The sequence below is a fragment of the Pangasianodon hypophthalmus genome, chromosome 8 (genome assembly GCF_027358585.1).
Source record: "Pangasianodon hypophthalmus isolate fPanHyp1 chromosome 8, fPanHyp1.pri, whole genome shotgun sequence".
In the NCBI taxonomy this organism is placed as follows: Eukaryota; Metazoa; Chordata; class Actinopteri; order Siluriformes; family Pangasiidae; genus Pangasianodon; species Pangasianodon hypophthalmus.
Window position 1 is genome coordinate 10,573,138 of NC_069717.1, and position 24,927 is coordinate 10,598,064.

Consider the following 24,927-nt stretch of genomic DNA (forward strand, 5'->3'; position numbering starts at 1 on the left):
AGGCATTAACCTCAGGGTTAAAAAGTAACATTTAGTTAGCAGCAGAGTTTGAGTAGAATATCTTCTCCAAACACACTATTCACTGCTACTGGTTTTGCTCATGTGAGCTCCATGCAATCACAGGAATATATAAATGCAAGTGCAGATGCGGCAGAACATAGGCTGTGAACGCATGATGTAAATAATGTGGCAGTAAATTGTTAGTTAATTTGGTGTCTCAGCTGTGCTCGTTATATAACACACTGTTGTGCTGAAGAGTGTTGGGGCCAACATGGTATAACATGGTAACTCATTACTGTAATGTAATTACTTTCATTCATTCATTCACTTTTCTTTCATCTTCAGTAACTGTTTTATCCTGGTCAAGGTCACAGGAGGTAACACATTATATTGTAAATTCTTGTAATCACATGACCAGTGTCAGCATCAGAAAAGACTTAATGTTAAGACAAGTGGAGATATTTATTTTAAATATTTTATGCTAGACTTTATGCCCAAAAAAACCAAAAACTATTAACTCCTATTTGAAACCCCTGTCAGCTCAATGAACAATCTATGAAACCATGTCTTCAGGCCACTTTTAATTTTCTAATTTTCTAAAGAAAAAAAAAAAAATCTTTTCCATCCTTCTAGCTCTGTCCTTTTTGAAGCTTGTCTTAAAGAAAGAGCCCCTCAGCTAAGTTCACTAACTATGAACTAAAGTGTCTGCTACACTATACAAACAGTTCCAAGTAATTTTAGAAATACCTATTAAATATATCAACTTGTAGCCTAAAATTGTTCTTGTCTGAGAACAACTAAAACAATATAAGATTTTATAAATCTAGCTTAACTGATATTTGAAGCTTCAAAAAGAGGACATGTCAGAGAGGAAGAAAAGGTCTGGTCTCTCTAATGCTTATTTACCGTTACCTTGAACTTATGTACTGCAGACAATGAACTAGTTTCCTCAACCTAGTACTAGCCGGAATACAAGTGCATTTGTTCTCAAATATCTTCATGTTCAATTACTAGGAAATATATTTGGTGAAAAAACACATTAGGCCAGCGGTGCCTGAACATGTCTGGTTCAGGCGTCCATCTAATTTTGGGGATTTCCCTACTCTAACACACCTGAGTCAACACATCAGTACATTACCAGGTTTAATGTGTCTGTTGAAGCTGGAAAATCAACAAAATTTGCTCTAGTCATCAAAATCAGACATAACAAGACACCTGTGCATGTCTACAAAACCACTTACAAGACCTACAGCTGCATGTGAAATCTAATGCGAAATTTTTCTGTTAGGTATTTTTCTGATTGAGGTTCAGGATTCGTTTCATATATACTCATTCATAAAGGCCACAGTGTATAAGTGACATTTCCTTTAACCGGACATTTAAATTGTTTGTTTGGGTTTTTTTGTCCTAAAACTATTCTGCATAAATGCATAACTCTGTTAGTCAGATCATCCTGGATTAGGTTAGTGTTTGTGTAACATTTCTTATGTAACATAAAATTAGCTTACAGTGCTACTGTTCATTTTGGAGAGTGACCATTTTAAGTGTTTTGCTTCTGTATTGCAGCACAGTAGACTTGAAGAAGTCAGTACAGAAAGAAGTTGAGAAATCAGTATTGACCCAAGTGTGTTGGAATGGCAGCTATGTTTATAGTCACCTATTTCAGGTAGCCAGTTGTATTTTATTGCTTCTTTAGTCCAGGAGAGAGCTAAACCGTGTCCAGAGACAGGTCTAGCGTTACTGTAGTGCTAATGCTAGTAAGGCTTACTAAATAAAGATGAAAAATCAGAATAAAGAAATTCTAATTTAGTAACATTAACTAAGCTAGCTACCTGAATAATAATAAGTAGCTAGCTTAGCTAATGTTGCTTTTCCAATAGTAGCTATTTGACTTTATTAAACTTCAGGCAGTCATGTAAGTATTAAATATTACAGTTTCACAGCCTCCCAAGTGATGTAACGGTTTACAGTATTTGCTCTATTGTCTCCTGTCTAACTGTAACATAGAGCAGAGACAAAAACAAACATGCACAGATGTATTACACAGCTCCCACAAGTGAGTCCTTCAGGACTAGATTTGTGCAACACTAATGTGTGCTTCACCAACCAGTCACCAGTAACTGGAACATGTCATGACTATTCCTAATTCTTACATGATAAAGGTGATGATGATAAAGATAATGGAAACTAATGGACGCTGATATACTGTATATGTGTGTGTGCGCATCAGTTCGATCCAATTCCCTTAAAAGCCACATTTTGCATTTCTTGACAGCATAACCTTCTACATATTAATCACATTTAAGGTCATATCTGTATGTCCTTGCCTACAAAGGCTCTCACACATCCACATAGACACAAAAAGCAATGTCATCGGTATTAGTGGATCATTACTGTAAAGCCCTGATCAAGCTCATTCTAGAAAATGTCTTCAGTTCCACTTTAATTAATCACAGCCTCCATGTCACTACTTCTGTAATCACGTTCTACTGAGACATCAGCTGAAGTGATATTTCATCTGTACCTAGATTCTTACAGGCCTGTAGAGCACAGATACAGGGTAAGTAAGCTGTAAAAGCACAGCTCCTAATCCTAATCCTAATCCTCCTATACCTGTTGCTGCATGTAGCTATTTTATTGCTTTAGCAGAAATGCTGCTGCTTTTCTGACCCAATATAACTGTATGACTATTTCCTTTTCACAAATCAGAAAATAAAAGAACAAGAAATATCATGCAGAGCAACACATGTCCTATATTGTATAGGGTAAAGGTGTACATACTGCTGGTGCTTTTTGTGTTATCTAATATCTATAAGCAGGGGTAGAACACTTTTTTATGCATTTATAGAATTTGTTTATTTCATTCCTGGTACACTAAAAATCCAAACCTGGAAGGATTTTTTCTAGTGCTACACACATCAACATTCGCTGTTCTCAGCCAGTACACTGTCTTGCCTCATAATGTATGGAAGTGTCTAATTTGTATTATAGCACAGCACTGTTGAATGCTAGATTCTGACTGGTTAGAAGGTGTTGATTAATTTTCTGCAGTAGCACTGCTTGGGCAGTGGTGCCAGGTTTATATTAACACGTTATCATTTCTATAGTGACACAGAGGGTTGTATGCAGGATGGTCAACATAAACTGATTTTTTTTTAAAATCTATAATCATTGATATGGTAAGTTTTCTGTAAGGAGCTTTCTGTTTTCTGTTTTTATAACATTTTCAGCAAGAGTCTCCAGTGCCAGAGCTTTGTAACAATCAGAGATAAAGCTTCTTCAGTTTGTCTTCAGTTTGAAGTGCTTTTTTTTTTGTTTGTTTTTGTTTTGTTTTGTTTTGTTTTGTTGGTAATATTAATAAGACAAGCTGCAGTTTTTGGTCTTATTAACTTCAAGAGAGGAAAAAAAAGAGGGCTGGTAAGGGAAAGACTGTTTAGAGCTTCCATAACATGTGATAACAGGAACTAACTTCTTTTATGTACAATACATTAAACATAATTATAAATGAAAGAAATGTGTGACATGCTTTTGGTTAATGAATGAATAGTCGTTAACGCTGGCAAATTGTTGCTGTATAATAGGAACAAATCACTTCAGGACGTTTTGTTGTTGAAAATGAACTTTGGGCTGGTAACTCATTGGGCCATATCACACTAGCTTGATTTATATGTCATCTATACACCAAGGTGTGACTTCAAATGCATTCAAATGTAAAAACAAACAAACACAAAAAACCTTAAGGCTATTAAGGGTACAGTGTGAAATATAACCAGGCAGTGAAAAGTTACTTTTATGCAGTACTTTTGCTCCTGAGTATCACTGGTAACAGGTGAATACATTTTTTCCCACTACAATCACTCCTACACCAGCTTAAGAGATGCTTGACCCATGCGTCGACATTTGGGAGCTGCAGAGGAGACAGGCACCACTCTCTCTCTTCTCTCCCTCTGTGATTCTTTTGCAATAAGCCAGATAACAGCTCACTTCATACAAGCTCTGCTACGACAACTACAGCTACAAAGTAAAGGTCATTAAAAGCACTGATGATTTTCAGTTAAAGGTGAGGTAATTAAAGGTATAAAAAGAAGCATGTAGTCTAGTGTCTCAAGGTGAACTCACCCATAAAGTAGATCAATAGTGGCCAAGACAATTCTCTAATTAGTTGATGACTAAATGGATAATGAACAGTGACACCATTTTATACTGAATGCCACAATTCCAATTCTCCATTCATCTCATTGCACCTATCTCTATAGAAGGTCTCAGTTTCTCTTGTTAACTATGGATAATAAAGTGAGTGAGGAATGTTTTTTCTCTTTTTAAAATGTGCCTTCCAGGCCTGTACTGGGGCAAACAGCCCAGGCTTGAATCACACATTCTCTGGCAGCTATTAACTCATCCTCACAAACATGCTGCCAGATTCTTCTGCCATTGCAGCTGTCCAGGTTACAGTAAACACTGGCAAGAGGCCCTGGGTTCAAAAGGTGCATGGTAGAGATCTTAGAGCATGTTACATGCATAATATACAGGAGCTGTTAAGGATGAAATTCTTGTGCCTTGTTATACTAATACACATTACAGTGTAATTACTGTTTCTGTACAGGTGTCAGTATTTTGCCTCTAAGAAGGTACTTTAGATAATAGGTTATAGTTAGATTAAGCATATATGATGGTGAGTCAAATTAAAATCTTAGAAGTGAGAATTAGAGAAACAATACATTAAATTTATACTGGCAAAAGTGGAAATGTACTACTGGTCCATTGTTCTCAATAGCCTTTCTACTGCTACAACTTTGTAACACCTACTGTATTTGCAATACACAATGCAAAATAAAAAAGATTAAAGTTTTCATTTGACTCATTTTCATTAGTATAAACCTAATTACTATAAAACATACCCTGTGAACTAGGTCAGATGAGTGGAGAATAAACAAACATTTTGATTTAATTTTCCTTTCTTGAGAATGTGTCCATATTCATTTTAAAAAAAAAATCACAACATGGGAACATGACTTTTAGAGAACTCTGCAGAAAGACATGGAGCTCCAAAAGGTTGGCCAAAGCATAGGTGTAGCAAAGGAATACACCCTGAATGGGATGCCAGTCCATCACAGGCCACGTTTATACCACTTACACACACTCTTTCACACCTAGTAACAATTTAGAGTATCTAATGCACCTACTGGCATGTTTTTGGGAGGTGGAAGGAAACCAGAGAACCCTGAGGAAACCCAGATATGGGGAGAATGTGTGAAACACCACACAGATAATAAGCTGAGCTCAGGAGCTGTAAGCCATGAACACTACCTGCTGCATCACAGAAATGCCTCACTATAATGATTCCATCCTAACACTTATAGGACTAAACTATATAATGGTTTATAGGCATTATATACTAGAATTACTAGCTCTTGCTCCATGAGATTTAATTGGTTGTTAACGCATCTAGTTAACCTGCGTAGCACTAGAGCTCTAGCTGGGTCTTGACTAAGGGCAATATCCATTACAGTAATTGTTTGCCTGTGTATTCAGCATGCACTCTGCTAGCACACAATACAATGTGACCTCTAAAAATTATATGCCACTGCCTAAGTCCAACGTAAGTAATGTAAAAATGCTGACAACACTTCATTCAGTGTTCACTGTTCAGGGGGAGAGAGACAGGCACATGCATACAAACACAATCAGTTCATCTAGTATTGATTATTACCTTATGCCAAAGTAGTGCCTCATCAATATCTCAAATTGAATTCAGATAAGGCAAGATGAGCTAAGCTATCCAATCTAAGCTATCCAATCTAAGCTATAAGATAAGCTATCCAATCAGCCAATTGCTGCTTCTGTCTTTCAGTCAATTAGCTATTACTAGAATTAACATAACATTTATAGCTCTTTGTATTTTTAAATAATAAATTACGGCATGCTGTATCCATGGTCACTGGTTTTAATCCTGAGCTCCAGTTTCTGTCTGTATGGAGTTTCCTCCAGGTTCTCCAGTTTCCTCCCACCTCCTAAAAACGTGCCAGTTGGTAGCTTGGCAGCTAAAAAGAAGCCTCTGGCTTTGAGTGAGTGTACAAGTATGTGTGCACATGGTGACCTGCAATGGACTGACATCCCACCCTTGCGCAGTGGTCCCAGCAGATCCACCTTGACCCTGACCAAGATAAAGCAGGGCTGGAAAAAGGTAATTATCAGACCAAACCTAAACCTAAAGTATCAGTGGTGACAGTACTATAGAAAAATACCTACAATTGAGTGTATTAACCAGTGTTAATCTTCTCACACACAAGCTATTGCACCCTTTTGTTCTCTGCCCAATATCACTTAGTAGGAAACACTATATCAAGGCCTGCTGATCTGTGATTGCAGATTGGGTGTGCGTGCCATTGCTGGGGTTTTGGCATGATGATAGATACCATATGAGAATGCTGCCAGCATGCCTTAATGTTGTGGTAAGATTGAAGCCTAAATACTGCCAGAAGCTTCTCATGTCTCGCTCCTTATCTCTACCTCTCCACACAGTCATGACGCCAAATTGCAACCAAGTGCAACAAATCCCTATCTATCCGCTGTGCACATGTTCCTCAGAAAGTGAAAGTCAGACTAAACTGAACTGGGATGAAGTTCAAAAAGTCTTGGTCACTTGGACAGACAAATTGTCATTTCTCTAATGGAAGCTTTTTAAAGCAATGAGGTATTACTGCAGTCAAGATCCGATGCCAGAACTTTGATCAAGGGCACATGGGGTTGCTCCAAGGGGTTCTGTAAAAAAAAAAAAAAAGCTGCTTTAGTTATTTAACACTCTTTATGACTGAACCCATGAGTCAAATTAAACACTCAACATGAGAAGAGCAAGTGTCCTGTTACCCTGAAAGTGTATCACTGGCATGTCATTTCTGTACTGAGTACACAGTAATATACTCAAGTTCGCATTAAATTTCCAACAAGCACACCCACTGTAATAAATACAGAAATCTCAAGTCTAGTCATGCACGGTTTAGATACTAAGGCAAATAGTACTACATTTCTCTGTCATTACTTATCACTCGCCATGAACACGCTTCTTGGGAATCAAGCAATAAATCAAGCCAGTAAGTGATTTTGCCATTATGTGCTTAAAATTAAAAAGTTTAGATTTTAGATTAAACTTTAAATACATCAAACACAAATATGCAACTTTCACAGATGCATTAAAATTCATCACTTACCCTGTGCCTGAAAAATATTAGTCTTTAAACTTTGAATACTGATATGCAATGCAGTCATTACTGAAATGCACTCATAGAGTGAAATTCATTAAATTGCTAATACTGGTATTCAGAGCAGTCATTACTTCAATGCATTAAATTTCAGTGCTGATATGGAATGCAAACATTATTGAATTGTAGTCATTACTGATATGGAGTTTGCAATACTGATATGCAGTGCAGTTATTATTGAGATACTGAGATATGCAACGAAGTGGATCAGCACTGATGTCATGAGGTCAACGAAAGGGGTTATATTAATATTATTATTATTATTATTTATAGTATAAAAAAAGTTAGTTTTGGCCGAACTTACTGTGATGCTTCCGCGCAGCACGACTTCGTGGTACTGACAGCTCCGACTGGATACAACCCAGACCTGTGATACACCCAGAGCGCGCGCGCGAGAAGCGCAGAAATAGTCTGTGAAGTAGGCTCCCTTTGCTGCAGTCAATCATCCAATCACACAGCAGCGATGTGTCACATAGTCAGACTGTGAGGATGCTCGCTTATCCCTCTCTTTCACCGCAGCAGGGGAGAGCAGAGATGCTGCACGTGCGTTCCTCCACAGCGCGCGCACAATGCGTTCTACACACGCGTCTCGTGCTTGCGGGGTGTGCGCGCGCCTGCGTGCTCTGTATATGTATTCATCTATATATCACTGTAGTATTGGCGACCTCCAAGAAAATAGGCACGTGAGTGATATTTAACCATTAGGATGCTATATATGGCTTAATTTTAAAGCAGTATTTTTTTCCAGACATACACTGTAAAAAAACTACTGTATGTTGTCCAGTAATTTAATAAAGTACTGCAAAATTACTGAAGAGGAATGCTTGCCTGCTTTATTTGAAGGGTGCCAATAATTGTGTAGGCGACTATAGAAATGAATCAATAGATTTTTATCTAGTAATTGCAGTTCAAAAAGCAATGCCAATATATAACTAAATAAATAAATGTGCTTTGACCCTCCCTCACTTCTCTAAATGTTCTGCAGCATGAGCACTTACATTATTATCAGGCTATGTGGCAGCCAAGGCTCACTCAGCTATGTTGCTACCTTCTGATGTGACCTCCAGCTGTCATGTTATCTTCTGTCTGATTTATCTCTAAATAATAACCGCCCAAAAACTCTTATGTTTGAAATGAGTCGAGCGAATAATACTTCAGTGATGTACAAATGGACTTCACAGGGCACCATGCACACACACACAGTCATATTTGCCAATTCAGCTACCTGCATGTTTTTGGAAGGTGGAAGGAAACCAAAGTACCCAGAGGAAACCCATGTGGAGAGCATGTGAAACTCTGCACAGACATACACAGTCTGTATCAAGCCTAAAAAATGCTGTAGCTGGCATTTTCATTTTAGGGATATCTTGCAAATTCATCACTAAAAAATGCCATTAGGCATTAACATGCTCTGGTCATCATGGGCAGTCCTTCCTTTTGCAAGTAGCGTGGCATCTCTGGATTCCTTCTGATTTCCAGCACACACACACAGCTTCACAGGAGCACAATAACTGTATGAGTGAGCACACAAGCAGGCTTTTCTCTACAGCATGCCCTAATTGGAGCTGCAAATATTGATGCACTGACTGTAGCAGATGACATGAGTGGCAAAGTTGTCTGAACTGTGTGTGTGTGTGTGTGTGTGTGTGGATGAGAGAGAGACTGTGCAAATAGCCTCACAATGGGTCCAGTGAGATGCAGCACAAATGTCGTATTGTTGCTGGTACATTTTTGTGTACGGGAGTAGGAGAGAAGAGCACCCACTTACTGTCCCGGACCTGCTGTAATTTCTGCTTTTTACTTCAACCACTTGGAACTTGTGTGAGTGCTGCTGAAGGCACCCAGAATCTTTCTGCATAACAATATACAATAGTGTTGTGCTTAACTGAAAAGGATCACTAATAATAAATAGAATAAGGAGAATGCACATAGAATTGTCTGTTGCTTAATGCTCTTTGTGTTGTTGCGTGTGTGCGTGCGTGTGTGTGTGTGTGTGTGTGTGTGTGTGTAGTTGCCCCTGGACAGTCCTGTCCTGACAAGCTCCCAGTGAAATGCTGCACCATGAGAAAACGGCACTGTCCCTCAAAATACACACACCTCTTCTCACACATATCTGTGCCACCAGCACATTACTAATCATTCTGAGATATCTGTGTGACTTTTGCAATGTCTCTAATAGTACATAGTACATTTCAAAATTACTCACTTGGGATTATTTTTCAGTATGACAAATTGAGCACCTTGTTTGTGTTGTTTCTAAAATGTTCTGAAATCTCAGTAAATTTAAATTTCAGAGTATGCATCATTCACATAAACAGAAGCTGCCTTCATAATTTATACTGAGAGCAAAAAGTGAAAAAAACAATGTGAAGTCTAGTCCCATCCCCTTGTCTGTCTGTTCTACGTGCACCATCTGTGGGTTACAAGCCGAGTCTCTTTTCCCCTACAGCCATCATTTATCACATGCACTCACCTGCCTGATGGCCAAGCCTCTCTAAACCCCCGCTGCCAGAACTCGCTGAAACTGAGACTGCACACAATACCACAGAACAATGATAAATTATCCTGATGACAAATTGAAGCCACAGTAGGGTCACTGATTCAATCGAATCTGGCTTCACAGAAGGTCGGCTTGAGCCTGGACAAAAGATAAAGGGGCATCAAATGGGCATCTTCTCCACTGCCCAGGATATGCACACTGAAATATATCACACTGTTGGCGAAATTGATTGTCTTCTGAAATTGATTGAAAAGAGATTGTGTCTTCTGAAATTGATTGAAAAGAGATTTATATTTTTAAAAAAATTACAAAAAAATCTGAGCCATAATTTTCATTTTACTGTGTCTTAGTGTGCATGCATGTGAAACACAGGCATCTGCTTCTAGAAGCAACAAAAGCAGTTCTGTGTATGGTGTTTTAGATAAAGCATAAAAGAAAACTCTTTTCAGACTTTGAAACTTCTCAGACTCTGTTTTCAGCTTGAGCTCTTCCAGGTAGATTGTGTTGATACTGAAAAAGCTGTCTAAAATTCCTAACAGAGACCATTATCTTACATCAGTGATCATTCAGAGTTTATGCGCCCTCTAGTGAACAACTGAAAGACAAGAGAAAACATTTTACCAAAAAATTTCAATTCCAACAGGCAACTGGCGTAAAGGTTGTTAAGATAACAAAAAATGACTGGATAAAAGTCGCGAGGCAAATCATATTTAAATGTATTATTTGATTATATTATTTGATAACATTGATTAGACAAATCAAAGACAAATATCCACTGGCAAATAGGCTTCACCTCATCCTGGATCAATTTTTAGCCATGGGGATAGGAGTAACATAGAACAGCATAGTTTCTAAGTGGGTGTAAAGACATGAACATCTACAGCATGATTTGATTTCCTCTCAGTTCAAAAGCACTAAATTATGTTATGTTTAAGTTTAAGATGTGTGTATCTGCTGGTGGGCTGATACCACCAGCAGATACACAGCAGATACCACAGTCTTTAAGTCTGTACTGCAAGAATGTAATATCTCTTCAAGGCTACATGTATAAACTAGATATAGGTACAAACTTCCAAGAAGATATAGGTCATTTAAATATACCCTCATACTGTATATGTCCTCATAAAAATAGTTAACTAGAGCTCCCCAGGAAATAAGACTAGGAGACTAGGATATATATATGATGACATGATGAATGATTATATGCTAAAGTAGGCTCATAGGCCAAATACACTCTTTGTTTATCAATTGATCATTTAATATTTTACAGATGAATATGTAAGGAAATCCACAGATACAGGTAGCCCTGGAATTATTGGAACCCTTCTTGAAAATGGGCAAAAACAATGTGATCACAAAATGAAAATATCTTTCAAAAAAAAAAAAAAAAAAAGAAAAAAAAGTTTTGAAAGTACTTGTAAGGATAAAAATGCAATTCTTATATAAACATATTAATGTTTTTTTTTTTTTAGTAAATAATTATTTTAAAAATGTATGTTTAGGCTCAAAATATAATGCATTTCATGTGACATTCGATGTATATATTCATTTTTGCTAAGGGGCCACTGATTTAGAGCTTATCTGTTCAGTTTTTAGGGGGGTACGGTTGCTTAGTGGTTAGCATGTTTGCCTCACACCTTCAGGGTTGGGGGCTCAATTTCCCCTCTCTGCCCTGTGTGCGGAGCTTGCAGGTTCTCCCCGTGCTTTGGGGTTTTCCTCCGGGCACTCCGGTTTCCTCCCCAGTCCAAAGACATGCATTGTAGGCTGACTGGAATCTCTAAATTGTCTGTAGTGTGTGTGTGTGTGTGTGTGTGTGTGTGTGTGTGCAGTTGTCCCCTGTGATGGGTTGGTGTCCCCTGCCTTGTCCCCCGAGTCCCCTGGGATAGGCTCCAGGCTTCCTGTGTAGGATAAGCAGTACAGAGAATGGATGGATGTTCAGTATTTGCTTTAGATTTGTATGTCACTAAATTAAAGCAGAATGTAATGTTTTAAATAGTACTCATATTTCTGTAATATATATGTAAGTAAGGTATATGTAATATATCTGTAATAATATAAAGTATGTCAAAATTCCTGTGGTTTTTATTATTTAGTGTGTACGTATGAGTTTTTGGAGCTTGCATTTATTTCCTTGTTTTGTTCAATAAGTAGACAGTAAGAATAGAAGGTGCATGATGACGTAGGAACCATGTCGTGTCTTGCCACTTGTTTCTGCACGGTAGTAATTCTGCGAACACCTCACATGCGTTTGTATGTTGACCTTTTCTCCATCCTCTGTATGGATTTGTAACTTATTTTGTACATGTAGACGGTAAAAAGCGCATGTTAGAGTTATAACTATGGCTCTGAATAAGATACAGACGTATCATCGGAGTATGTTCAGGTGAGTAGTAAAACACAGGACACCGCTGTTAGCCGGGTTAGCTTAGCACAGGCGCGCTAACAAGAGCACAGTGTGTGTCAGTGACAGTTAATCAGCTTTACTGCTAAAGATCAGTTAAAAAGAGAGCACTGGTAAATTCCTAACTCGCTCTAACATTGTAGAGAGAAATTAAGAATTAGCTTGCTAAATGCTCATACTTATATATATAAAATATACACTTCATATGTTTGCCAATGATTGTGACTAATAATTATTATTGACATTTTATGTTTAAATGGCCGTTTAACAGCCATTACACAATACAAAAGTGCATTATATTAATCAGAAAGTTCCTAGGTGAAGTTTATACTTTAGATAAACGTTTGCACGCTTTAAAACCTGTTTAAAATTGGCCTTAGTTATTAGCACATTAATATAAACATGTGCTTAACATTTATGGAAGGAGTCTCCAGTGTCAGGTGTTACAGACTTTCTGGGTTTTGGGTAAAAAGATAACCTGCTTTTTTGTATTATTAACTTCAAATAGGAGGGAAAAAAAGAGAAACTGTAGAATGTAACTATTTATAGCTGCTATTGACATCATTTTACCCGGAACGAATTAGTTTCGTGGACATTTCACAACATTAAATGTTATATAAATTAATATAAATAAACATGTAAATATAAACTAATAATAAAGTACAATGTGTCATTGTTTAAGTAATGAAAAAATCTAATCGTTGATTAATTGGTGTGTTTTAAGAGGAATGAAACACTTTTGGATGTTCTGTTATAGCTAAATAATCACTGTTTTGTTGTATTTCATACTTATTATAACTTTAGGAAGTAAGACTTCAGGTCTGATTCCTTCAGGCCCAAATGTCATCCATACGTGGATGTCTCAGATCATTCAGTAAACAAAGAAAGTAACTGCATCTGCACCTTTTACACAGTATACTACAGGGTGTCCCAAAAGTATCCATACATAGGGGAATATGTACGTCAGCACCACGTCAGCTGTGCCTTCTTCAGTGTGTGTGTATAAAATATATATATATATATATATAAAACAAGGGCTGGACGATATTGCAAAAAAAAGATCTCGATTTTTTTAACTTAATGAATGATTTGATTTGTTTGTTCTTACATAATGCAATTGAAAAATTACGCAATTTATTTCTAAAGTTTTTTATTTATTAGAATGGACTTTATTAGAATAGTAACAGCACCATCTATAGCAAATAGTGCACACAATGGCTGGATATACGTTGGATAGGGATATTTAAAGAAAGGATATTTGCTACAGAACACTTAGTGAACCCTTCTTTTTCGACAGAGTAAATGGGGACCATGAAATGCCACCACAACTGAGAAGTTAACTTGGGGTATTCTTCTCAAATCCGACTTCCTTCCCCGTTTACAGATTGACGTCAAATCAACATGGCTGCACACAGCATCAGAAATAAACAAAAGTAAAACTCCTTACCATTAAATGAGTTATACTATATATACAGGTATTAACTTTACATTAAGCAGCATACAGACATATTTGTTTGTTAAATCTAAAACACTGACTACACAGTTCGCTGTTTGAGAAAGGAAATATACATCACTCTGAGTTAGCTGCCTAGCTTATTGCTAAAACAATGTGAACATGGGGGCGTCCATTTTCCCACTTCATCTGTCAAATGTGCTGAGGTGGAAAATGATGTAATTCTGACTGGGAAAATTCAGTTTAAAATTTAGTTCAATTTTATTTGTATAGCGCTTTTAACATTGTCACAAAGCAGCTTTACAGAAATAAATACATACAAATTAAATTAAACCAAAATATATTGTAAATATGTGAATTTATCCCTAATGAGCAAGCCAGAGGCGAAGGTGGCAAGGAAAAACTCCCTGAGACGATATGAGGAAGAAACCTGGAGAGGAACCAGACTCAGAAGGGAACCCGTCCTCATCTGGGTGATAACAGATAGTGCAATTATAAATAAATCCCTTCTATTAATGTGTACTACATGGACAAATAGTGCAATTGTGCAACCAGTAAATTCATCACAGTTTTCACATGAAGTCTGAATTACCACTTAGGATGTAATGCAGCATTATATTTTACATAAACTTGTTCATCTGACTTTTCAAACCTGCACCAATTCCATATCTCCGAAGTGGTATTTCAACCTTTCTTTGCTACGAGTTCAGTCCTTGGTGAAGTGCTGCCTGTTTATCTTGGCTGTGTTTTTAAATCTAAGCGTGCAGTGCTTTTTAGTCATTTATGAGGGTAAAAAGGCTGTGTTTTTCCTTCGTATTGGTTTAAACTTTTAAATAGCATTTATGGATGTTTTAATTAAAAAAAATTAAATATGCATATAAATAAACATGTACATCTCAAGTATAACATTTTGAAAATCGCATTAAAACATTAATTTGGATAAACTAAATATTTTGTTAAAAAGTGTTAATTGCAGCTTTGTATGGAGGCTTTTTGGACACACTGTATTTTAAAATGAATGGCTTTGTATTACCCTGGAATTATATTTTCACTTAGGTGCATTATCTGTGAATTAATAACACTACAGTCCCATTCACTGCTCATGTTTCCCTTCTCTGTATGTTTGTTTAATTGTGACGTTTCCTCCACTTTAGGTGTCTCCAGGAAGTGATATCTCAGAGATGTTTACTTGCTGTGTCCTCATTTCACACCACAAGAACTCAGTCAAACTCCAACAGATCCTCTGTGGTTCGCTGTAGCAGAGAGAAATACGAGCGCATGTACCCAGTCTTGCTCGTGCGTCCGGACGGCTCTACCATTAATATCAGATACAAAGAACCTCGGAGAATTATAATGGTTAGTGCAGTGGTTAGTTAGTTAACTTATTGCACCTACTTGGTTTCTGAGTGGGGGAAAAAATATGTACCTCTAATTTAAAGCTTAAACACAAACGTGAATTGAATGTTTTCCTGCTGAAACTTTTGACACGAAGTTTGAAGTTTGCATCCCCTGTGACACCCTCTATTTAATATATTTAATATGTGTCTCGTTAAAGTCTAAATAGTCAGCACATTTAATTTACATCTTATTTAAATTTATTTGAAAAATTCAAACAGGCTCAAACTCAGAAGTGTCAATTTAAGAGAAAATGACATTGCATGAAAAAAACAGACAGTACTGATCTTTAATATTTTAATTGCCAGAGAAATTTACATAAAGACAAAACAAACAGCCGAAGTCCTCAGAATCAAGGATAAAAATCCATGTTTATATCACGTGTTTAAATATTACTGTTTTACTATTAGTATCTCATTACGTTATTACATTCTGTTAACACATAATATTACATTCTTAGTAATATCTTATTATATGACCATATTTCTTCCTTGTGTTATGTGATATTAAATGCCTTATGGGTTTTTGAAGGAAAAGGTATACAGACCTTTGCATTTAACTGTACATGTAACTGTCAGCCATCTTGTTCCACATTTCAGAATATAGTAGTGAATATAAAGACATTTCATTTTCCACAAATCCAGTGGCAGTTTGGTCATTCTCTCTCTTTCTCTCTTTCTCTCTCTGTCTCTCTCAGATGCCTGTGGACATTACTACTCTGTCAGAGGAGGAGAGAAAGGCCAGGATGCGAAAGAAGGATCCTAAGAAGGGAGTGGCTAAACGAAAAGATGATGAGTTTGAGGATGACTTTAAACTGGAGGACTACAGCAAGTTCTGGAAGAAAACGTGAACAGACTGGCTTACTTCATTCAGCATATTTATGCTGCTTCACATGTACAGAACTTACGCTGTTGTGTTTTTTTGTTTATCATCAACTCATTAAAGATTCTTAAAACCACAGAAGTTAATCTCAATCTCTCTCTCTCTGTCTCTTTTACATATGTAACTGATAGTATTTGCTGCCTAAATTATTTATATTGTGAAAAAGGTGATTTTTTTCACTTTTAGCATCTTTAGATGTCTGTGGGTTCACAAAAAGACTGAAACTGCATTTCTGAATGTAATTTTGAACAAAAGGGGCTGGAGAAGAGCACTGATAAATCTTAGGACTTATGGTATGATATCAATGTACTGTACATCACACTACACTTTTTCTGATAGTATCATAGGACTTAATCTGGAGTATATAAAATCTGTCTTTTCTTGTTAAATAATTTATGTTTGCACAAAATTTAAGAAAACAATCACGGTTAATACCACATATTAAATCATAAACTATATAATAAACACCATAGTTTTTATGTGGGGGCGGCACAGTGGTGTAGTGGTGTAGTGTTATCATCTCACAGTCCCAGGATTGATCCTGAACTCGGGTCACACTCTGTGCGGAGTTTCTGAGCATGTTCTACCTGTGTCCATGTGGGTTTCTTCCGGGTTCTCTGGTTTCCTCCAAGCTCCCAAAAGCATGCTATAGGTGGCTTGTCTAAGATAAATTGCCACTAGATGTAAATGAGTGTGTGTGGGTGTGTGTGTGTGTGTGTGCGCGCAAATGCGCATGTGCGTGAGTGCATGGTGTCCTGAGATGGACTGGCAGTGTATTCATGCTCAATGTTCCTGGTATAGACTCCGGATGATGGACGGTTTTATATGATGCTATTCCTTTTTCTGGCACTTCGTTTAAAAAAAAAAAAAAAAAACTTACAAAAAAACTAAATATCATGATACATGATACATATCGTGTATTCTGAAAATGTCTTCAAGTATTGTCTTATGATATTTCTGCGAAAATAGTATATATAGTATAGTAGTTTTTATTGTTGAGGAAAACATATAGCCTAAATAAACAGTTGTTTTTGTGAGTGGTATAATTAAAAGTGTTTTCTTATTTGGTATATCACCATTACCAGTTTGGTGTTAAATGACCTTTGACATTGCATTGAAAAAGTGTTCAAAATGATTTCACTGAGAAGCCCTGTGAATGCTCTGGCAGATGCGCTGGTAAGTGTTTTGACACAGGTCTCTGTACTCTACATCCTTGTGTGAGGGTTTTCTCACCTGTGCTTCTGGTTTATATATTACTAATACGCTGAGTTCTCAACATTTTTTGATAACAGCGTGATTAATCATTCACCAAATCAGCTAAAGCCTCAAAGTTCACACTCTTTGTCTATAGCATTTGTAAAATGACATCTGCACCTGAGCTGGTGACAGGCACAGCCGAGCCGGGACAGAATGGGAAGTTTACACTGGAGATCGCTGATATTGTGGTTGTGGTGGTCTACTTCATATTCGTGCTAGCAGTGGGAATATGGGTACGTTAACTGTTTATGGTGTTGTTACTGAGGAGTTCAATTAAGTAAGCAAATGTGTCTTTTTCCAAACCTTTCTCTTTAATTGATGATGTAGCAGCTAATGAGGTTCGTTCATTTTTAAGTCATCCGTCAGAGCCAATAAGGGAACCATTGGAGGATACTTCTTAGCTGGGAGATCCATGACATGGTGGCCAGTGAGTTTTTCCAATTTTGTAACAATGTGCAGTCTTTTTATTTGAGTCCTAAATGTATTGTATACATGCATATGTATGTATATAAGTGCAGAAGAAAGTGTTTCTGGTGTTATTACTGTTACTCTGACATGATCATCTGAAAATAAGATAGAAATAATAAAAGCACTATAAAACTATAAAGATAAAACTATTTCCTGGAAGGTTTTAATATTGATAATGTGCACATGCAGAAAGATATTAGCAAAACAATGATACAAGCTGGTTGCTCAGATATTATGTGTTTGGATGGATAAAATACATATTCCAGTTTATGAAAAACAGTTCAGAAAATATGACTTTTGCCTATTTTTTTCTGATAGATTGGAGCTTCTTTGATGTCCAGTAATGTTGGCAGTGGCTTGTTCATTGGATTAGCAGGCACTGGGGCAGCAGGGGGACTCGCTGTGGGGGGATTTGAGTGGAATGTAAGTCCTGAATATTTTCACTTTAGGAAGTAAATGTGTAGCAGCCCGGGAAAACCTGTCACATGGCAACATTCTCTATAATATAGAGTTCTGAAAACTATAAACTTTGCCAAACTGAAATATGTCTCTCTTTTCCATGTATCTCAGCCAGCAGTAATGTTCTAGCATTTTTAAAATCTGGTTACCTGCAGAAATGAAAAGTGAGAAAGTTACATTTAAAGACACCATTCTGACTGTGGCGAAGAAGCAGCATGGACATTCTGACAGCCGGAGTCTGATTACAAACTGAACATGATTAGGCTTATGTCCATTTTGCAATGGTGCATAGTTATTCAACAACTTGATCAAAGCATGATATTCAATAAGTGTAAGGAAATGACACTTTGACACTTAGACACTTTGAAGGCAACCAAGGAAAGGTAAAAAAAAAAAAAGTAAACTAAAAACAATTTCCACATCATTTTGGTGAATGTTTTTATGATTTATATATTTATAATTTAACTTGAGGTGTCATCCAATTTTTCTGCAAACACTATAAAGCAATAGACACACTGTCAGCCATTCTTAATACACAACAATGAAGTGTATGGTGTGTGGAAAATGTTGTGCTCTTTATGATAGGCAGCATGGGTCCTCATTGCTTTGGGCTGGATCTTTGTGCCTGTGTACATTTCTGCTGGAGTTGTCACCATGCCCGAATATCTCAGGAAGAGGTTTGGAGGCCAGCGCATTCGGATCTACATGAGTGTTCTTTCTCTCATTCTCTACATCTTCACCAAAATATCAGTAAGAAGCCGAAGCACGTTTTAATGAACATAAAGCAACAATGACATTACATTTCATGTATGTTTACAGCTTTTAGCAGCTGGCCTTATATGAACTGACTTATAAATGTGCTTTGCAGACTCCATCAAAAACATATCCTCATGTTAGTACAGATAGGTCAGGGTCTAAGAACACTATCAAGCTAAAACCCTGTTAGTTCAAGTTAGTATCGCAGCAAAAACAGTACAAGCTGAGGTTTTTTTTGTTGCTGATTACTAATCAATGTCACATCAAGGGTTTCTATGTTCTGTGATATGATTAAAGAGGCTGCCTTTTATACTGTACAGTACCATATATGCCTTATAATAATTCCTCTAATATTACTCTGACAACAAAATATTCATATTCATAATATACCTTTTATCCCAAAATAGCTTCTGAAACTCCATACTTTTCCAGGACTAGAAATGAGTGCCTTTAAATTCCAGACTTTTCCAGACCTCTGTACTAGACCTACAAGAGCCATGTGCATATGCACCCTGACTTGTTCACTTTGCTCTTGCCAGACAGACATTTTCTCTGGAGCGCTGTTCATTCAGGTGTCACTGGGATGGGACCTGTACCTCTCCACTGTAGTGCTGCTTGCAGTCACAGCACTCTATACTATTGCTGGTAATAAATACCACATTATACTCTAACTGCATTCCTTTTCTGCAGATGATTGCTGATTGATTCCTGATGTTATGTTGTAGGTGGATTGACTGCAGTGATTTACACTGATGCTCTGCAGACTGTCATTATGGTAGTTGGAGCACTTGTCCTAATGTTCATAGGTAAATATTTTAAGTTATATATAACAAGTGTAATATCACTTTCACATCATCCACATTCTGGTTTCTTCATTTCTGTCTCTGTACATTCTTTCCCTGTCAGCATTTAATAAGGTGGGCTGGTACGAGGGCTTGCTGGAGCAGTATGAGAAAGCTGTGCCTGCTCTCACTGTTCCTAACACCACGTGTCACCTCCCTCGCCCTGACGCCTTCCACGTCTTCCGGGACCCGGTCAGTGGTGATCTGCCGTGGCCTGGCCTGCTCTTCGGGCTCACCGTGCTGGCTACATGGGTGTGGTGCACTGACCAGGTAACTCAGTCACCATCAGTCAATACTGATTCATGGATCTGGGTTTTGGATTTAAAAACAGGGCTGAATAAATAAGAACCACCCAGAAGAAGGCTCTTATTACTGAGACAGAGAGTAAGTGCATTAAGTAAATTAAAGCTTCTTTCATTTTTCTGAGATGAATATCATTATGATGGAAAGGTTGATGGTTTTCACATTTGCTGCCTGAGAGATAGTTTATCTAACCAGACACCAGCTTGGAGCTAAGAGTACTTAACTTTAAAGTTACTGTTAACGTACCTTCGCCCTCTCCTGCTGCTCTTTGGTCATTTGCAGGTGATAGTGCAGAGGTCCCTCTCTGCTAAAAACCTGTCACATGCTAAAGGAGGCTCGGTGCTGGGTGGCTACCTGAAGATCCTCCCCATGTTCTTCATCGTCATGCCAGGAATGATCAGCAGAGCACTCTACCCAGGCAGGTCAAACCATCTCAAGCACATTGTGTCAACTGCCCTCTCCAAGATAACATGGGCTTTCTGATGTGTTCTTCTAAACCCACATGATGGTGCATTTATATAAAACAGATGAAGTGGGATGTGTGGATCCTGATGAGTGCCTTAAGATATGTGGAGCTACTGTGGGCTGTTCTAACATCGCCTATCCTAAACTGGTGATTGAGTTAATGCCAGTAGGTATGGCTGCCATTCCCTCTTCTCCTTCTTTAAAGATGAAAGTCCATATGAAGTATGTCTAACATTATTAATGTCTAACATTATTAATAGGCAGAGTACAGTGGGGCATATAGGCACTATATACAGGAATGATATTGAGACAATATTATACAATAAGGTTTTTCACAGGATTACACGCTACATTAAATAGTTCCTGCGTACTTCATTGCATTCATTTGTTTCAGATTTCAAAATAAATAAAAAAAAGATATCCAAATGAGATTATTTCTCCTTTGCTTGTTTTTCATCATTTCATATTCATTGTAATGATCTGAAAAGACCTGGATGTGTATCAGCAGTTATTGGGTAACTAGTAGGAAGAATGGTAGATTAAAGAATGCTGTTATGCCTGATGTACTGTTCATATTAATCACTACATGCTGTTTAAAAATAGCAAGAGGGTGACTGTAAAGGAGGATGAAATGACAACTGAAAAAATCAGCAGCATACAGACTATTTTAGTCACCTAAAATTCATTTCTGCATGAGCTGATGGCATTTTTTATCTAAACAAAAAAGATTCCAGAGCACATATCTTAACATCTTAACCAGAGAAAATCTTGCAGATCAAGTCTGAAATGTTCATGCTGAAATGTTCATGCTGAAATGTTCTGCAGTGAGCGTATTTCCATAATTGAATTCATGAATATTCGATTTCTAGACCTTGTGTGGTGAAACAAGTAAAAACAATTTAAAACTAGTAAATGTTTAATTTTTTAAAAATACTTTTATGAAAAAATGAATTAATTCCTATTTTTATTGCGTGCCAGGAAAAACAAAAAAAACCTGTTTCCTTGTTTTGGTATTTTCATTTTGAAACAAAAAACAAATTAATGCAGTGTACATTGACCTTACCATAATGTGGATAAAGTCATTTCGGAACTCCTTTACTGAACAAGGTGAGCAAGGTCTGCATAATATACATTCCGTCTTTTTCCCTGCAGGTATGCGAGGCCTGATGATCGCAGTGATGATGGCAGCTCTCATGTCCTCGCTCACCTCTATATTTAACAGCAGTAGCACCCTCTTCACTATGGACATTTGGCTGCGCATGAGACGGCAGGCATCTGAGAGGGAGCTCATGGTTGTGGGAAGGTAGAAATGTTGCCCTTATGCCAATTTTGCTTCATATATTTACACCAAGGGATGAAAGACTTGCATGCAGTTTCCTCAAACTGTGCTCCGTTTCGGAAACACTGTGGGGGATGAGGTCTAAAATGGAGTGACTATTCTCAATCACTCTTTAAACAAAAATAATCATGTTTAGTCAGAGTGTTTTCCATAATATTGTATGTGTGAGATTCAAATAATTGTATCCTAGCATTCAGGTCAAGTAAGTACTAGTTGTATATAAGTTGGAGCCAATAAGTTCTAAAAATATTAACTTTTAGCATGCTGTGAATGAAACAATTAGTAATCTTGACATAAATCATTTCAGTTTCGTTAAGTTCAGTTGTTCATATAACTTACATAATCTACATTGTAAAACATTTCCAAGATCCAGCTAAAATATTTATGCTTATTATTTTGACAGTTTGTTCTGATTTGCATCCACAGGGTATTCATTTTATTCTTGGTGGTCGTGAGCATCTTATGGATTCCAATCATTCAGTCAGCCAACAGTGGGCAGCTGTTCGACTACATTCAGTCTATAACCAGTTACTTGGCCCCTCCGATCACTGCCGTCTTCCTGATGGCCATCTTCTGGAGTCGCGTGAATGAACAAGTGGGAAATCCCTCAGTATTACTGAGTTGATTAGTGCTGTGTTTGGTCCTCATTAGGTCATACTGTGAGGAAATTTAATTTCAGTTATTGCTGAAATTTCTTCTAATGTTGTTCCCCTACATTTTTGCGCAAGTTACACTCTTAGAAAAAAGATTAAATCTTAAACAGTACAGGTTTCTTTGTTTGTCCCTCTTGGAGAACCCTTAAATGTTTTAGATAAAGCTGTCCTAAATTCACAATTTTCCATTTAAAACAGACTGTCTCAGCATAAGCATGTAAATATACTGATTGGGAAACAAATCATTTAGTGATAAAATGTTGAACTGTATGTTACTATTATGCTACAGTACAGTACAGCAGTAAGCAATGCATGCATATTATTACCTCCTGGCATCCTTTATGAAGGTTTATTTACGTACACTCATTTGGCTGATGCTTTTATCCAAAGCAACTTACAATTGAGACAGGATGCAACTGAGCAGTTGAGGGTTAAGGGTTTTGCTCATGGGCCCAACACTGCAGTGGCATAGCCAGGAATGACTCCCTCATGCATTCTTGGTGGATCCCAGACAGTAATAGGATGGCGTGAATTTGTTATTTAATCATTTGAATCATGATCTATCAACTGATCTTGCTATATAAATAACATAAAATACCTTTATGACAGTTCCACTGAAAAGGATTAAAATATGCTAGTTGCTACTAATAAGGGAAAATGACACTTAATCTTATAAAACCAGATCAACCCTTTTTTTACTCCTCCTGCAGTAAACCTCCAGTTCTTCATCAGCTGTCATGAAGGCTTCGATATCCCTATGCTCTGAGTGGAGCTAGCTGTCTTTCAAACAGAAACTGGAAAATGCATTATTCTGATTGGTTAATCCTGTTTAATATGACGTCATTAAATGTTTGCAGTGGTTAAGTATGGACTTGTAATGATGACTCAGGTGTAAATGTTGCTACACCATTTCAGTTTCCTTAAACATTTTATTATTCAGCATAGATAGTTTTAGTGGTTTAACGCTTCTCTCTCAGGGTGAACTGTGCTTGCTAATTACAGTTGTGGTTTAACTGTCTAGGGGGCGTTCTGGGGGCTGATGGCAGGTTTGGTGGTTGGCCTTGTACGCATGGTGATGGAGTTTGTCTATGCTGCTCCTTCCTGTGGAGAGGAGGACCTGAGACCCCCCATGCTGAAAGATGTGCACTACCTGTACTTTGCTCTTATACTGCTCGCACTGACAGTGCTGGTCATTACTGCAGTCAGCCTCTGTACTTCTCCTATTCCAGAGCAACATGTAAAACACTCACTTTACACAAGCACACATCCACCCACACACTTGTGTTTATCTCGTTGATTGCTTTAGTGCCATATAATTCACCTTATTGTTCATCAGTGCCATTTATCAACACCTGAATCTCTGCAGCTTATCCGTCTAACCTGGTGGACAAGACACAGCAAGAAGGAGCGTGTAGATCTGGAGGACCTGTGGGCAACCTCACCCACATCAGCACACTCTCAACCTGCTTCTGATCCGGAGCTGAGGGTAGAAAGGCCTGCGTGGTGGAGACGAGTGGGAATGTGGCTGTGTGGACTGTCTGAAGCTCCTAAACCGGAGCTAAGCAGAGAGGAACAGCTGGCTATGGAGAAAAAGCTGACTAGCATTGAAGAGGAACCCATCTGGAAAAATGTTTGCAATATCAATGCCATCATTCTACTTACTGTCAATGTATTTCTTTGGGGCTACTTTGCATAAGAAGAGCAGACTCTGTCATATTTCATGTTATTTAGAGAGTTCTTCAGGCATGACATTCATCTCAAAAAGCTAAAACTGAGTACCAAATAACTTGAATGTGAAAGTACTGTACATATGAATAAAACAATCCAATTCTTTAGAGGACCCTTAAATGAAAAGCCACACAATCTACACAAGTAACAAACAAACAAACAAATAAGTGTTCAAATTAGGTGTAAATTCAACTCAATACAGTTCAACTGTATTTATATAGTAGTGCTTTTAACAATGGACAATGACCCAAAGCAGTTTTACAGAAATCCGGATATAGACTGATTGTTTAGATTGATCCAGATGTAAATGATTGTTTAATGCTTAATACACAATAATGGCCAAACTATAAGATTACATATAATGGTGAAGTTAATGTGTTGAGAAAATGTGCTAAAATCCTCAGCTAAGGTCACTTAAACTCTCTTTTGATTTTTATTTAAAGATTTTCTGTTTTACATATAAATTTAAACATGGTAATGATTCATTTACTATATGTAAATATTTACTCTATAAATATCTCATATTTCGCATGTTTCTTGTGCAGTAAATATCTTAAAAAAAAAAACCTAAAGTCATTCAATTATTTAAAATGGTTTAATATACAATGTACAATTTAATTCTTAGAATATCAGAGCTGACCATGTACACAATGGAGGTGTTTTAATAAAGTTTTTAATAATTTGGCTACATGGAGGGCTTATATTGCTGTAATGTTATTTAACATTTATTACATTTATACTAATGTACAATATAATCTGGGCTATTC

At 37.3% G+C, this 24,927-nt stretch overlaps 3 protein-coding genes across 5 annotated transcripts in view; 2 read left to right on the top strand and 1 right to left on the bottom strand.

Moving 5' to 3' along the window:
- Window positions 1–7,804, bottom strand: part of bcar3 (BCAR3 adaptor protein, NSP family member) — a 76,029-nt gene extending 68,225 nt beyond the window's left edge. The window contains exons 1-2 of the mRNA XM_053236514.1: window positions 7,564–7,804; window positions 6,702–6,762 (exon numbers count right to left, since the gene is read on the bottom strand). The gene's annotated coding sequence lies outside the window, so the exon portion shown is untranslated. The remainder of the gene's footprint in view (window positions 1–6,701; window positions 6,763–7,563) is intronic.
- A 4,158-nt stretch (window positions 7,805–11,962) lies between these two features.
- Window positions 11,963–15,971, top strand: mrpl55 (mitochondrial ribosomal protein L55). 3 transcript variants are annotated; one of them, XM_026923001.3, is made up of 4 exons: window positions 11,987–12,142; window positions 13,458–13,593; window positions 14,768–14,969; window positions 15,706–15,971. In XM_026923001.3, exons 2-4 carry the CDS (start codon window positions 13,562–13,564, stop codon window positions 15,856–15,858), a joined length of 387 nt encoding a protein of 128 aa, XP_026778802.1. In that variant the 5' UTR covers window positions 11,987–12,142; window positions 13,458–13,561; the 3' UTR covers window positions 15,859–15,971. The 3 variants fall into 3 exon arrangements, with proteins under 3 accessions (XP_026778792.1, XP_034162261.1, XP_026778802.1); XM_026922991.3 differs by lacking the exon at window positions 13,458–13,593 and having other exon boundaries at window positions 11,963–12,142; XM_034306370.2 differs by lacking the exon at window positions 13,458–13,593 and having other exon boundaries at window positions 11,963–12,009.
- Window positions 15,972–17,220: 1,249 nt separating this feature from the next.
- slc5a9 (solute carrier family 5 member 9) lies at window positions 17,221–24,838 on the top strand. Its single transcript, XM_026927752.3, has 13 exons — window positions 17,221–17,380; window positions 17,503–17,574; window positions 17,934–18,038; window positions 18,660–18,824; window positions 19,370–19,475; window positions 19,556–19,636; window positions 19,737–19,942; window positions 20,258–20,393; window positions 20,503–20,610; window positions 21,593–21,743; window positions 22,206–22,374; window positions 23,454–23,669; window positions 23,799–24,838. The coding sequence occupies exons 1-13, from the start codon at window positions 17,252–17,254 to the stop codon at window positions 24,126–24,128; spliced, it is 1,974 nt and encodes a 657-aa protein (XP_026783553.1). The 5' UTR covers window positions 17,221–17,251; the 3' UTR covers window positions 24,129–24,838.
- Window positions 24,839–24,927: the final 89 nt, after the last annotated feature.

Coding starts and splice junctions, on each gene's coding strand:
- mrpl55 (XM_026922991.3), top strand. CDS start 12,099: ATGGCTCTGAATAAGATACAGACGTATCATCGGAGTATGTTCAG. Junction 12,143..14,767: donor TATCATCGGAGTATGTTCAG/GTGAGTAGTAAA, acceptor CCTCCACTTTAG/GTGTCTCCAGGAAGTGATAT. Junction 14,970..15,705: donor AACCTCGGAGAATTATAATG/GTTAGTGCAGTG, acceptor TGTCTCTCTCAG/ATGCCTGTGGACATTACTAC.
- slc5a9 (XM_026927752.3), top strand. CDS start 17,252: ATGACATCTGCACCTGAGCTGGTGACAGGCACAGCCGAGCCGGGACAG. Junction 18,039..18,659: donor TGGGGGGATTTGAGTGGAAT/GTAAGTCCTGAA, acceptor TCTTTATGATAG/GCAGCATGGGTCCTCATTGC. Junction 20,611..21,592: donor GATTGAGTTAATGCCAGTAG/GTATGGCTGCCA, acceptor TTTTCCCTGCAG/GTATGCGAGGCCTGATGATC.